General features: G+C 48.3%; 1 protein-coding gene across 1 annotated transcript; it reads right to left on the bottom strand.

Moving 5' to 3' along the window:
* Nucleotides 1-5,124: 5,124 nt before the first annotated feature.
* On the bottom strand, nucleotides 5,125-13,461 carry LOC128338538 (zinc finger protein ZFP2-like). The gene is made up of 2 exons (XM_053281138.1): nucleotides 13,243-13,461; nucleotides 5,125-6,923 (listed from the first exon to the last, which is right to left on the bottom strand). The coding sequence occupies exon 2, from the start codon at nucleotides 6,349-6,351 to the stop codon at nucleotides 5,245-5,247; it is 1,107 nt and encodes a 368-aa protein (XP_053137113.1). The 5' UTR covers nucleotides 6,352-6,923; nucleotides 13,243-13,461; the 3' UTR covers nucleotides 5,125-5,244.
* Nucleotides 13,462-13,466: the final 5 nt, after the last annotated feature.

Here is a 13,466-nt window from a genome sequence, read left to right as displayed (position 1 = left end):
GAGAGGTCTATCAACGGCTACTAGTCGGAGGGCTGTGGGCCACCTCCAGCCTCCAAGGCAGGATGCCTCTGAGTACCAGTTGCAGGGGAGCAACAACAGGAGGGAGGACATTATTTATTTATTTCACATATTTTTATGGCGCCCAAAACTTATTGGGCATACCCTCAACTCCTGCCTGTCGGCTTCCAGCAGCATCTGGTGGGCCACTGTGGGAAACAGGATGCTGGACTAGATGGGCTTCCTTGGGCCTGATCCAGCAGGGCTGTTCCTATGGTCTTGTTCTTATGTTCTTATGTTCCCCACCAGAATGTGGTGGCAGGGAGAAAGCCAGTGGGGAGATAGGTGGTGGGCCGGCAGCCTCCAAGTAGGATTACATACACCGAGGTGCTTTCCCTTAAAGTTATCCAGCACTTGTGGGGGTGGCCGGTGAGAGCTACGTCTTGGGTGGGCAGACCTAGTAAGGTAGGAAGCCCTCCCCCCCGCCCCCAACCTGACACTGCCCATGTCTGCAGACAATAAGATCCAAGCCAAACTATTGAATGGCAGTGAATAAAGTTCAGTAAAAGAACTTGAAAACATATAGTAGTCCAAAATATCAAAGGTCCCTTCATTCTTTCCCATTTTCCAACCCCATTCCAGATCTTCAGTAGCATTTGTTTCTAGGGACATCTAACCTGCTTTTTGCTTTTGCGTAGGCAGATTTCGCCAGGGGTTATAATGAAATTTGTATGTGTACACTCTCTGAAGAATACAAATTGTGAATCCCTGATCCATTTGCCTGTGTTTTAAAATCATCCAGTGACACCCACTTGTGCCTCTGCCTTCAGAGGTCTGCTTGGCGGGGACACATGAGAGGGCCTTTTTCTGTGGGGCACAGACTGGCAGCGGCTTCTCCCAGGTTGCAGGCAGGAGTCTTTCTCAGCCCTATCTTGGCGATTCTGCCAGGGAGCGAATTTGGAACTTAGATGCTCTTCCCAGAGCAGCTCCATCTCCAAAGGGGACTATCTTACAGTGCTCGCACTTCTAGTCTCCCACCCATATGCAACCATGGTGGACCCTGCTTAGCTAAGGGGACCAGGGGCGCACCAAAGTAATTTGGGTGCCTGGACCGCCCAGCTGTGAGGTCCTCCTGCCCTGCACAAGCCCCCCCCCCCCCGATCCGGCCACCCAGGGCTCCTCCAAATCTCCTTTGGGGGGGCCCTCGGCTGCAGTAAACTTTTTTTTTTTTTAAAGCAGAGCTTTGTCAGGAGTGGGGCAGCTGCTGGAGGCCCCTGGCCCCGGCCATTTGGGGGCACTCCCAGACCTTGGAGGAGCAGACTTGGTCCCCAAGTTCTGGGTGTTAGTGTGCCTCTGAAAGGGACAAGTCATGCTTGCTGCCACAAGACCAGATCTCCTCCAATATGCGGATAAGAGTGATATGAGATTGCCTCCGATAAGCATTCACAATTTCTAGAAGTGTTTTAAGATCTTAAAACCTGCTGGAAGCCAGGGGATGAACAGAAGGGGTGCATTTGTTTAAAAGGTTGGGACCCCCTGGTTTCTGAACTTGCAGCTTTCAGGTCAATGGGCTTAGTTCTGGAAGCATCTATGGGCGTGGGCAATATACTTTTTGCCAAGTCAAGTCGTTTATATGGGAGATACATCTGAGAGATAGGAGAGGCCTACATGCCTAACTGCTTCCTACATCAGGAAGGGAAGGAGGAAAAGGATGTGGAAGAGGAAGTCTGTCTCTCGGGTGAGAGAATGAAACCTAAGATTAGCAGTCTAACAAAAGGGAAGTAGAGCAGAGACAGCATAGTCAGAGGAGGAAAGCCCTTAGTGGCTGTCGTCCCTAGTGGTCAAGTGAGTAGCACTTACTTACGCTAAGAGTTGATGCCATCAGTTCCATAAAGGATGTGGACGCCAGAAAGGCTGTTCTGAGTGGAGGTAGATTTTCCCAGGGGTGCTTCTGAAGGTGTTTCTGGCTTAACCCTGAATTGGAAGCTCAGTTCTGGCATGACATGTGTGAGATATCTATACAGAAAACTCCTTCAGGGATTCTGAAGAATCAGTAGTCTTGGCTTCCCATTCCCTTTGTAAAGGTTCGCACAAGCTAGACAAGACTGCTCCACCTGCTGGCGGCTTTGCACAACTTTGTTCATTTGTTGCCCACTGACCCAAGGAAGTAAGGCTGCGCACAAGTTATTAGTACAACAACTTTATTTTTACCAGGCTTGACGGGGCAGGAAACCACAAGGCAGTATTGTGATGATGACAGCAAGATAAAAATAGTACGTTAAAAACAGCAAGGAGTCAAAACTATTTAGAAGTCACAGTGAAACTAGAAGGTAGGGACTAGAAACCAGGAACGCCAGAAACCAGAAACCTCTGTGACCTGCCCTCACTTATTTTTGTACCACATCTTGGGTTACCTTTCACCTGACGACCCACCCCTTTGGTTATTTTCCAGTGATTACTTGGTACCCAAAGTTGCCCCTTTCAGCTGCTCAGATACATCACTCCATAAATTTGATGCAAGTCGTGTTAGAATTTGCAGATTGCAGTTTGCCTTATATCCTGAGCCATTGTTTTTCAGAACCTTGTTCCCCTTTCAATCTTAGGAACATAGGAAGCTGCCTTCTACTGAGTCAGACCACTGGTCTAGCTAGCTCAGTATTGTCTTTACAGACTGGCAGCAGCTTCTCCAAGGTTGCAGGCGGGAATTGCTCTCAGCCCTATCTCAGAGAAGGCAGGGAGGGAACTTGAAACCTTCTGCTCTTCCCAGAGCGGCTCCATCCCCGGAGGGGAATATCTTGCAGTGCTCACACATCAAGTCTCCCATTTAAATGCAACCAGGGCAGGCCCTGCTTAGCTATGGGGACAAGTCATGCTTGCTACCACAAGACCAGTTCTCCCCTCCTAAGAGAACACTGGGGGCACTATTCACACATGCAAGCAAAACCAGGCTAAGGAAGCCGAGTCTGGTTTTGCCGGCTCGTGTGAACCCTGCCAGGGTCCATGTGGCTCCAGGCAGTGGCGTGGCGAAAACCCACTTAGGGAGCCTGCCACTTAGCCCAGATTAAGGGTGCAAGGACACCCTTAAACTGGGCTTAGTGCTTGTGTCTGAGTGCCGCATGGTTCCATGCAGCACCTACATGCAAGCAGCTTCCTGGTAAGCAAGCAAGTAGCTTCCAGTGCTGGGTGGATCCCTATAAGGAGATCCGGGAGCTTTATACAGTACAATGCATCCCAACCCCTGACCCTACATCCTGCCGGAAGAAGCCAGCAATCGTCTGGGCAGGTCATCTGCCCACCGAGGAAGGAGCCCTCAATTATCGGCTGGGGAGGTAAGCATTTTAAGGCTTCCCCTTATGCAGATTGAAGCCCTTTCTCACTGATCGTGATGAAGGGCTCTGGGTCTCTAGAGTGGGCATATTTCCTGGATACATTAGGTGCACTGAGCCACACCTTCCCGTCACCTTGTTATTTAACAGTTCAGTACAAACACACAGAAAAGAGAAGAGGGTTAAAAAATAAAAAATAAAAAATAAACCCATAGAGGCCCAGCACAGGACCAAAAGCCTGAAACTGTGGTCAAGCCAAATGGCTAAGCTAGCTATCACATTTGCCCCATCCTAGGGTCCTTCCGGGTTTCACCTTTTAAGCATCTCTGAGATGCTTTTAAGCATCTTTGAGATGCTTTTAAGCACAGTCACTCTGCAGCTCCAAAACTATTCTCAAGCCAATTTACGTCCTAGGCAAATTAGGCACCCAGATTTGGAAAGCCAGAAGACAGCAACCCTACCTACACATGGAACTTCAAGGGAGGCGGAATCATGGGGGGGGGAGCAAAAGGGTGTGTGTTGCACTTATAGGGGGTCGGTTTGGAAGCAGCTGATGCCAGAAAGCCAATCTGATGCCACGCCCCCTGGCTGAAATGAAGATTTCTAGGGCACACCCCCCCCAGTCTTTAGATGGGTGCCCCCAAACCTGTGCCTGCCTTCCTACCGGCCGCAGCATTCCACTGCATTTGCTTGGGGGAGGTGGGAAAGGCATGACCTCCAGCTTGGGATTCACATATTGGGATTCATAAGTGGGCGGTGAGGCATCATGCAGAGTTCACACCCCCTCCCCAGTTTTCTGTGTCCGTAAGGCAGCTGCCAATGATCAGAAAACGGAGAGGGAGATTTGGCAATCTGTATTGTGGACCTGGCACTGCGTTCTAATCAATGCCCGTGGCCCAAATATGCCAGACGTAACGAGGATCTCCGGATGGAAAGCTTCCAAATGGAAAGAGAGGGTTGGAAAGGTTTAATTATCAAAATGGGGGTGGGTGGGGGAGTTGTGGGTTGGAGCTAGACCCCAGGGATATTGTGGATGGGGGTGTGGGAGGTGTTGCTCAAGAACAGTCTCCTCTGTAACACGGATTCCTAGATAGCAACATCTAGGAATCCCTGTTACAACTCCCAGACTACAGCTCCCAGCATCCCCTGCTAACTTAGCAAGGAGACACCTTTTAACATGGTGATTTTCTTTATTTAGCAGGGGGAGAGTAACTGGCCCTATCCACCCCCAGCACAGTACCACCAGTGACTGTTGCTGGTGTCTATCTTGTGTTTCTTTTTAGATTGTGAGCCCTTCGGGGACTGGGATCCTTCTTATTTATTTTATTATTATTATTATTATTATTATTATTATTATTATTATTATTATTATTATTAATTTCTCTGTGTAAACAGCCCTGAGCCATTTTTGGAAGGGCGGTATAGAAATCGAATAAATAAATAAATAATAAAATAAATCCCCAGCTGCAATGGCCTCTGGTTGGGGATTCTGGGAGTTGTAGTCAACAACATCTGGGAATCCCTGTTAGAGGAAACGCTGGTCAAGAACATGTTTGAGAGGTCCCTAGGGTGTTAGCCATTTGGTTATTCACCCTCGTCTCTAGAAAGGCAAAGAGAGAAACTTTGCATCAGATCTTCTTGGACAGGGAAATTTCGGCAATTGAAAATGATTGTGTACCCTTCTCCTCTTTCACACAGAGTCCACATTCCAGAGGGCAACACTGAAATGTATTCAGAAGCAATGGAAACTAGAACACGTATTTTGCAAAACACGAATATTCATTATTACATTTGAACCAATTATGTTACATTTATTTGAAACAGACACAGACCCACATCAAAACAACAAAAATACAGCTGAAGGAAGGACTGACAGTGATTGAAGCAGTTTCCAGACTCTAAATATGATTTATGTTTTTTTCTACCCTATATGAGTTCCCTGGTGTGCAGTAAGGTGGGCCCTCCTACTGAAGCTCCTTCCACACTCCAAACATTTATGTGGTTTCTCGCCACTGTGAGTTCTTTGATGACTAGTAAGATGCCAATTGGTGTTGAATCTCTTTCCACATTCCAAGCATTGATATGGCTTCTCGCCAGTATGGGTTCTATGATGTTTATTAAGATCACCACTCTGACTGAAGCTTTTTCCACACTGCAAGCATTTATATGGTTTCACCCCAGTGTGGATTCTATGGTGTAAATTAAGAGCTCCCCGCTCACTGAAGCTCTTTCCACACTCCCAGCACTGATGTGGTTTCTCGCCTGTGTGGGTTCTATGATGTCTTGTAAGATCTCCACTCATGATGAAGCTCTTTCCACACGCCAAGCATTTATGCGGTTTCTCCCCAGTGTGGATTCTAAGATGTGAAGTAAGACCTCCACTCGTGCTGAAGCTCTTCACACACTCCCAGCATGTATACGGTTTCTCCCCAGTGTGGGTTCTACAATGTCTTCTAAGAGTTCCACTTGTGCTGAATCTTTTTCCACACTCCAAGCATATATGTGGTCTCTCCCCAGTGTGGGTTCTTTGATGACTATTAAGATGTCCTTTGGTGCGGAATCTCTTTCCACACTCAAAGCATTTGTGTGGTTTCTCGCCAGTATGGGTTCTACGATGTCTACTGAGATATCCATTTGTGGTGAAACTCCTTCCGCACTCAAAGCATTTATATGGTTTCTCTCCCGAATGGGTTCTTTGATGAATAATAAGATTGCCACTCAAGCTGAATCTTTTCCCACAATCCAAGCATTTATGTGGTTTTTCCCCAGTGTGGGTTCTATGGTGTTTATTAAGAACTCCACTCGTGCTGAAGCTCTTTCCACACTCCAAGCATTTATATGGTTTCTCCCCAGTGTGAATTCTATGGTGTGAAGTAAGAGCTCCCCTCTCACTGAAGCACTTTCCACACTCCATGCATTGATATGGTTTCTCCCCTGTGTGGGTTCTCCGATGTCGAGTAAGATCGCCACTCTGGACAAAGCTTTTCCCACATTCCAAGCATTTATGTGGTTTCTCTCGTGCATTCATTTCTCACTGAGGTTGAAAACTTGGTTCAGAACCTATGCTTTTCCTGTGCAGAGGGTTCCTCCCTTTTTTGAATGATTACCCACGACGGTTGGACAGTTTTTATATGCATCTACTTTTATCAGATGAAAATGGTTTAATACCTTTAAATGCTGCTACGTTTTGTTCAATGGCAAGCAAAGTACATCACAAGATAATCACTTCACTTGAGTAGCAAGCGTTAGGTGTAACTGTTTTACAGAACTTGGAGCAATTTATCTTTGCATAGGACTTTGGGCAATTTCTCTTGTGTTTAGATTCAATTTTCTGAGGGGTTATTAATTAATTGGTGGTCATTTGTAATTGTTTGTTCTGGTCGTTGAATGGAATTACGATTCATACTTCTCTGCAGAGGGCACAGCTTCTTTCTCTTCCTTTCTGCATTATTTGTTGGATTCCATGCTGAGAAGCAGATGACCCATTCCTGTTCCATTTTGCTTCAGTTTTTAGGCCCTCCTTTCCCCTCTTTTCCCATCTGGCACCTCTCAATAATTCTCCAATGGGGTTTCCCTCACACTTCCTCTCTGAACTGTCACCTGCAGGAGGGAAGAGAGAAAACTGGTCAGAGCCTGGGATAGAACATAGGAACATAGGAAGCTGCCATATACTGAGTCAGACCATTGGTCCATCTAGCTCAGTATTGTCTACGCAGCAGGGGCGTAACTATAATAGGTCGAGGGGAGACAGTTGTCCGGGGGCCCACTGCCTTTGGGGGGGAGCAGAGGCAAGTCACATGACTGACTCCCCCAGCCACGCAACCATCTGGGCTTCCTTCAGTTGTATTCACCCTCCGAAATTGATGTGAGTGTCAGAGGCGTATCTAGGGAAAATAGCGCCTAGGGCAAGCATTGAAATTGTGCCCCCTTTCCAAAGATCTGACACCCATCTTTCAGATAACTTTACCATAATATCAGCGGAAAAATACAAGTCTGAAGGTCACATACAAGTCACATATCTGAACATGTGTACAGTGACTTATATTATATTATTTTTTTTTAAAGAAATAACCTGTAGCCCCTTCGGGGGGCTTCCTAAAGGCTGGCGGGGGGGGTCTGCAAAGGTCCTCCCTCCCCCCTGCTGGCCTCTAGGGCCTCACAGGGACCATTTAAGCATGTGCGGTGGCCATTAAAATTTTTTTTAAAATGGCATTTTAAAACAAAATGGCCACCACGAATGCTCAAATGGCCTCTGTGAGGCCTGGTATGGCTTAGGGCCTCACAGAGGCCATTTGAGCATGCGCGGTGGCCATTTTGTTTTTGGCAGCCTTTAAATTTTTTTTTTTTAAAGAAATGGCGCCCCCCCTTCAAGTGGCGCCCGGGGCACGTGCCCTGCCTGCCCCACCCTAGATACACCCCTGGTGTGTGTTAAGACCTGGACCTACCAGAACAGCATGTCTTTCTCTAGTACCATTAAATGACTTGCAGCATCGTCCACAATTTACAAAACCTTTAAAAAAATAATTTACGATGATGTAAAAAATTTACTATGCTTTTTGTTACCACTATTCAGCCTCATTTAAGATTTCTTTACTTCATGAGCTGAGCTTCAGTGAGGGGGGGGTGGCATTTTAAAATCTTGCCTCTGGGCCCACTCCAACCTTGCTACGCCCCTGCTATACAGAATGGCAGCAGCTTCTCCAAGGTTGCAGGCAGGAATCTCTCTCTTAGCCCTGTCTTGGAGAAGCCACAGAGGGAATTTGAAACCTTCTGCTCTTCCCGGAGTGGCTCCATCCCCTGAGGGGAATATCAGACAGTGCTCACACATCAAGTCTCCCATTCATATGCAATCAGGGCAGACCCTGCTTAGCTAAGGGGACACCGTCATGCTTGCTACCACCAGACCAGCTCTCCTTGAAAGGAGCCTTAAGAAGACCTTATGAGAAGAAAGGGTGGAAATGAAAACCAGAGCTTTGCTGCATTTCCCCTATGGGATGGCTGTATGATTTGGCTGAAAGATATTGACTTGACATTAAGGAAAGGATCCTCCTGACTTGGGACCCTCTTTTATTCTGTATTACATGAAATATTTCCTCCAGGAGTGTATTGAGTTAGTGGGCGAGATGCTTCCTGATGCCCGGAGGTGCTATGCAAGATGCTGGGAATTAGAGAGCTGTTCTTAACGTGTATGAGAGCGGGGGGGGGGGGCGGTTGGAGTGGGGGCTTGCTGGTGGCCCAGGGACAAGCTGCTGCTGGTACCCTCTGTTGGAAGTGAAGGACTTTGCGCTGTCTCTTGTCTCAAAGATAGTGGAGGACAAACCAGTGAGTCGGGGGCTAGACGTTGGTCATCCCTTCTCTACTGCTCTGACACTACCCTTTGATATGTAAATTGCTAATCTTAGGGACTTCCTTCCTCCCAGCCACTTCTTCCTCTCTTCCTTCTTCTTCCCTTTCCTTCTGCCTTGCAACATGCAAGCTCCTCTCCCCTGCACCATGCGTGCAGAGATGCAGAATCCATCTGCATCCAGCTAGATAGATAGATTAGAGAACCTAACTCCTCACTTTCCTATCTAGAATGGCGTTCTCTAATAAATACTCCTTATATTGATTTGAAACTAGGCACTGGCTCCAAGTTACTTTACTCTCAGCATACACACGTGCCTAACCAAATCCCGCTGTGTTGTGCCTCTGTGCACTCTGCTATAATGAAAAAGGGTTTCTCCTACCAGAGAGAATTCCCAATACCCTCCCCCCGCAACCTTCCCCGAGTATGCATGGCCATGCCCCCTCTCTGTCAGTATCAGATGCATGCTGATGCAAAGTGTGTGGCCAGCACTATGACCAGCAGATGTGAAGTGTTAATATTGCAGCATAATAAAGTTTGATGTTCTCTTGGTAGAAGAAAGCCAGGCTGCTCCGCTGACTGAGCCATGGATGGATGTGGCAGGTATCTTTTTGCCTTTCGTTCCTCACGCCCCTCTTAAAATAGTGGAGACAGCTGAAAAGCAACAATCAACACACACACACACACACACACACACACACACACACACTGAATTGATTAAGGAGGTTAGGAGGAAATAGCCAGTGGAGTTTGTCAGTGCTTCACACACTCCAGATCTAAAGACTGGGGTGCGGGGTGCTTGCCCGTAATTTGGGCATGACTCGAAATCATTTTTCTTCATTGCAGAGATTTAAGAGATGTCCCATGCATATTTCTGCTAGCCACAGGCACTCCAATACTAAGCATGTAAAATTAGAAGCAAATTTAAATGGATGTTACAAAGGAAAACCCCCTCTGAAGCATATTGAATTTGGGGCCATAAAAGGCATTTATAACCCAGAACAAAAGCACAGACGCCATAAATCTCTCCAGCAACACCAGAGAATTAGTCGTAAAATTGCTGCGTACAGTTCTGCTGCAGAGAAGTACAAAGAAAGAAACCATGGATCCCTTAGCAAGAATTACCACAGGCAATGATGCCCAAAGAGATCAAATTCACACTCCCCACAGATTTATACACTCATAGAAGGTTAGCGTTAGAAGGAGATCTTCTAGTCCGACCCCTCGGCTCGGACTACAGCATTCTTCTTCCCTGACAGACCCCCCCTTCAAATATTTGAGGGTGGATGCTTGACTAACAAGCTGAGGGTTGCCGGTTCAAATCCCCGCTGGTACTATATCGGGCAGCAGCGATACAGGAAGATGCTGAGAGGCATCATCTCATACTGCACTGGAGGAGGCAATGGTCAACCCCTCCTGTATTTCTCCAAAGAAAACCACAGGGCTCTGTGGTCACCAGGAGTCGAAATCGACTTGATGGCACACTTGTACTTGATTCCATCTCTCCAGGGTCTTCTGGCTAAACACACCCAAGATCATTTCCCACAACAAAAGATCATGCACCAATTTCCGCCCCCCCCCCCTTCCCACTTTTAAAGCTTTGCCTCCCTGAGCTGAAGCAAAGACAAACCAGCAAAAATGAGAAAGCGGAGTGGGTGTGTGGACAGAAGGAGAAATCAATGTTAATTAAATATTAATTGCAAGGAGGACCTGCCCCCTTCCCCAGCTCAACACTCCCTGCTTGCTGGGAGCTTTGGAGGCAATCTGAGGTTGGAGAGAAGAGTTCCTGCAAAGCCTCTTGGCTTCTTTCTCTCCCCATCCCTCCACCCCTTCGCACAGGTTTCTGCTGCTTTCTCCACTCCTCACAGCCACATTTTTCACTGCAGAAATGACTGCAGGGAGAATGGGAATGAGGCCACCCCGCCTCAATTTTATGGCACATGCTTCATAAACATGTCTCTTGCGGTTCCTTTACAACTAGGCTAGCCTGCACACAAATGTGGGACCGATACAAAGGGGAGGCCACAAGCTCCTAAAGCAAAATCACCGACCCTTCCTAACTACCCATCAAGATATACCTTCTAATTTGGGGGATCCGTGCAAGAACTACCTGGCTGTAATGCGAGCCGATCCAATCGTTAACGTGCGCAGAGCAGACCCACTGGCGGAAAAATGTGAGCTCAGCCAAGCAACGCCTCCGAACACTGCAACTGGAATGAATGGAGCAGCCATAAAGCCGCCAGAAAAGACGTGACTCCCAGGACCGGTTTGGGTACAGCGTGACCCCCCTCGGGTAGACGAAACTGTGGTTAATCTGTGAAGCCGGGAATCACTCCGCAGACGATCGTTCAGCCACGGTTCCGCAGCCTCTGGGTTCTGGGCAGAGGGACCCCTCCCTCTTCCGAGCCCACCCAGGCTGGTCATGTCGCCAGAGTGTGTGTGGGCAAAGCCGAAGCATGCTAGCGAAGCGGCCACCATTGGCCACGATGTTAGAGGGGGCGTGTCACACGGAGTGTGGAAAGAGATTCAGGAGGGAGGAATACCTGTCTGCATATGTGCAAAGCCGTTAACAGAGTATATAAATCATGCACACAGAACTGCAGGCAAGCCTTAGAAGTGCGTCGGGCTCAAATAAATATTACATCGCACCGTGAGATTTTGGTCTCTCGTTCTGCTTTTTTGGCTGGGTGCTTCCGGTTTTCCCCCACCCCCATATGTTTTTGGGTTTTTTTGAAACATATGAAAGTTTTTCCAGAAACGTTCACTGCCGTTTCATATGTACATTTGCAGCATCCCAGCATGTTCATTGCAAGAGCAACTGCTTTGCGTGCTGAAGGTCACAGGTCTGGTCCCTGGCAGCATCTCTAAACAGGACTGAGAAATACTTCGGCCTGAAACCTTATAGAGCTGGTACCCGTCAGGGTCAACCAGGGTTCCACGATAGTCCCCTACAGATGTTGGCCTCCCACTCCCATAATCCCCGACGACTCGTTATTGTGGCTGGGCATGCTCAGGGTTTTAGCTGAAAAGACAATTAATTAATTAATTAATTAATTAATTTCTGTATGTAAACCGCTTTGGGAACTTTGGTTGAAAAGCGACATATAAACATTTGTCGTATCCGTATCCATATCTGGGAGGGGCTTATGTTGTGCAGCCCTGGGGTAAGCAGTGGTGAGCTAGACTAGGGATTTTCAATGTTGGGTCCCCAGATGTTATTGGACTTCAGCTCCCATAATCCCCAGCGCCAAAGGCCTTTGGTTGGGGACTATGGGAGTTGAAGTCCAATAACATCTGGGGACCCAACACTGAGAATCCCTGAGCTAGAGGGACCTGAGTTCATAGGAACATAGGAAACTGCCCCATCGCGAGTCAGACCATTGGTCCATCTAGCTCAGTATTGTCTTCACAGACTGGCAGTGGCTTCTCCAAGGCTGCAGGCAGGAATCTCTCTCAGCCTTATCTTGGAGATGCCAGGGAGGGAACTTGGAACCTTCTGCACAGAAGCAGGCAGGTGCTCTTCCCAGAGCAGCTCCATCCCCTCCGTGGAGTATCTTACCATGCTCACATATAGTTTCCCATTCAAATGCAACCAGGGCAGACCCTGCTTAGCTGAGGGGACAAGTCATGCTTGCTACCACCAGGCCAGCTCTCCCCTCACGTTATGAGAGTCCATCCACTCTCACAACAATGGAACTTACGCTCACACTAAGAAGCTGGTGGGAAGCAGGCTCTCAGGGGGAAAGCAACTCTTGAGTAATTAATTTATAGCCGGGGTTCTCAGATGTGGGTCCCCAGATGGCCATGAACTACAAGTCCCATCATCCCCTGCCACAAGGGCAAGGCCTACCCTGAGTGGAGTGTCTGTGAGTGTCACTGTCAGCCAGTGTGGTGTCGTGGTTAGAATGCTGGACTAGGACCGGGGAGACCTGAGTTCAAATCCCCATTCAGCCTTATGAGACTTGCTGGGTGACTCTGGGCCAGTCACTTCTCTCTCAGCCTAGCCTACTTCACAGGGTTGTTGTGAAAGAGAAACTCAAGTATGTAGGACACCGCTCTGGGCTCCTTGGAGGAAGAGCGGGATATAAATGTAAATAAAATAAAATAAGATAAATAAATAACAACAACAACACAATTGCCCAGCAGGAGCCTCCTGTGATCTCCGGGTTGCAAAGAGGGTGGTGGGGCTCAGCCCTGGGAATTAGTAGCTGCTTTCCCATAAAATGACGAAAGCGGTCCCCTCCCTTTCCCCTTGGCTTCCCTCCCTGTCTTCCCACGCAAAACACCATTCACATCATGTCCTCTTCTTTGATCAGATTTCCATTCCTGGCTGGATGCTCAAAGGCAGTGTGTGGGGCACATGCTCCGGGTGATCAGAGGAGGCTGCTTTCTGCTCTCTGGTCCACACAGCTCCTATCCGCTTCTCCTGCTGGCTCAGGAGATCCACCTTTTTGCAGCATGCATCACCCCGCCCGGACATGCATTGCTCTCCTCCCCAGAGCTAGCATCCCCTCTCTCCCGGCTCGCAGGCTCAGAGGCCACCAGTCTGCACCTCCTTATTTTAATAGTCCTCACCTCCGTGGAAGAGTCAGGATCCCAGAGAGGAGAGTTCAGGCTTTGCCTTTTGGGCTCCAGAAGTGGCGGGGGGGGGGAGAGCGGGGGGATGCAGCCTTTATGACTAAGCCAATGAGAAGGAGTCCAAGGAGGGAGCCGAGCCAATACAGAGCGAGGCGCTGGAGGCGGGCTGCTCGGAAGCCAGCAGGAAGCACCATTTCCATCCTGAGTGGCTTCAGGAGCAG

This window comes from Hemicordylus capensis, chromosome 16 (genome assembly GCF_027244095.1).
Source record: "Hemicordylus capensis ecotype Gifberg chromosome 16, rHemCap1.1.pri, whole genome shotgun sequence".
In the NCBI taxonomy this organism is placed as follows: Eukaryota; Metazoa; Chordata; class Lepidosauria; order Squamata; family Cordylidae; genus Hemicordylus; species Hemicordylus capensis.
The sequence above is the reverse complement of the archived record's forward strand: the minus strand, read 5'-3'. Positions and strand labels throughout refer to the sequence as shown.

What these genes read in the sequence shown, in the direction of transcription:
- LOC128338538 (XM_053281138.1), bottom strand. Translation starts at nt 6,351, where the DNA reads ATGAATGCACGAGAGAAACCACATAAATGCTTGGAATGTGGGAAAAGC.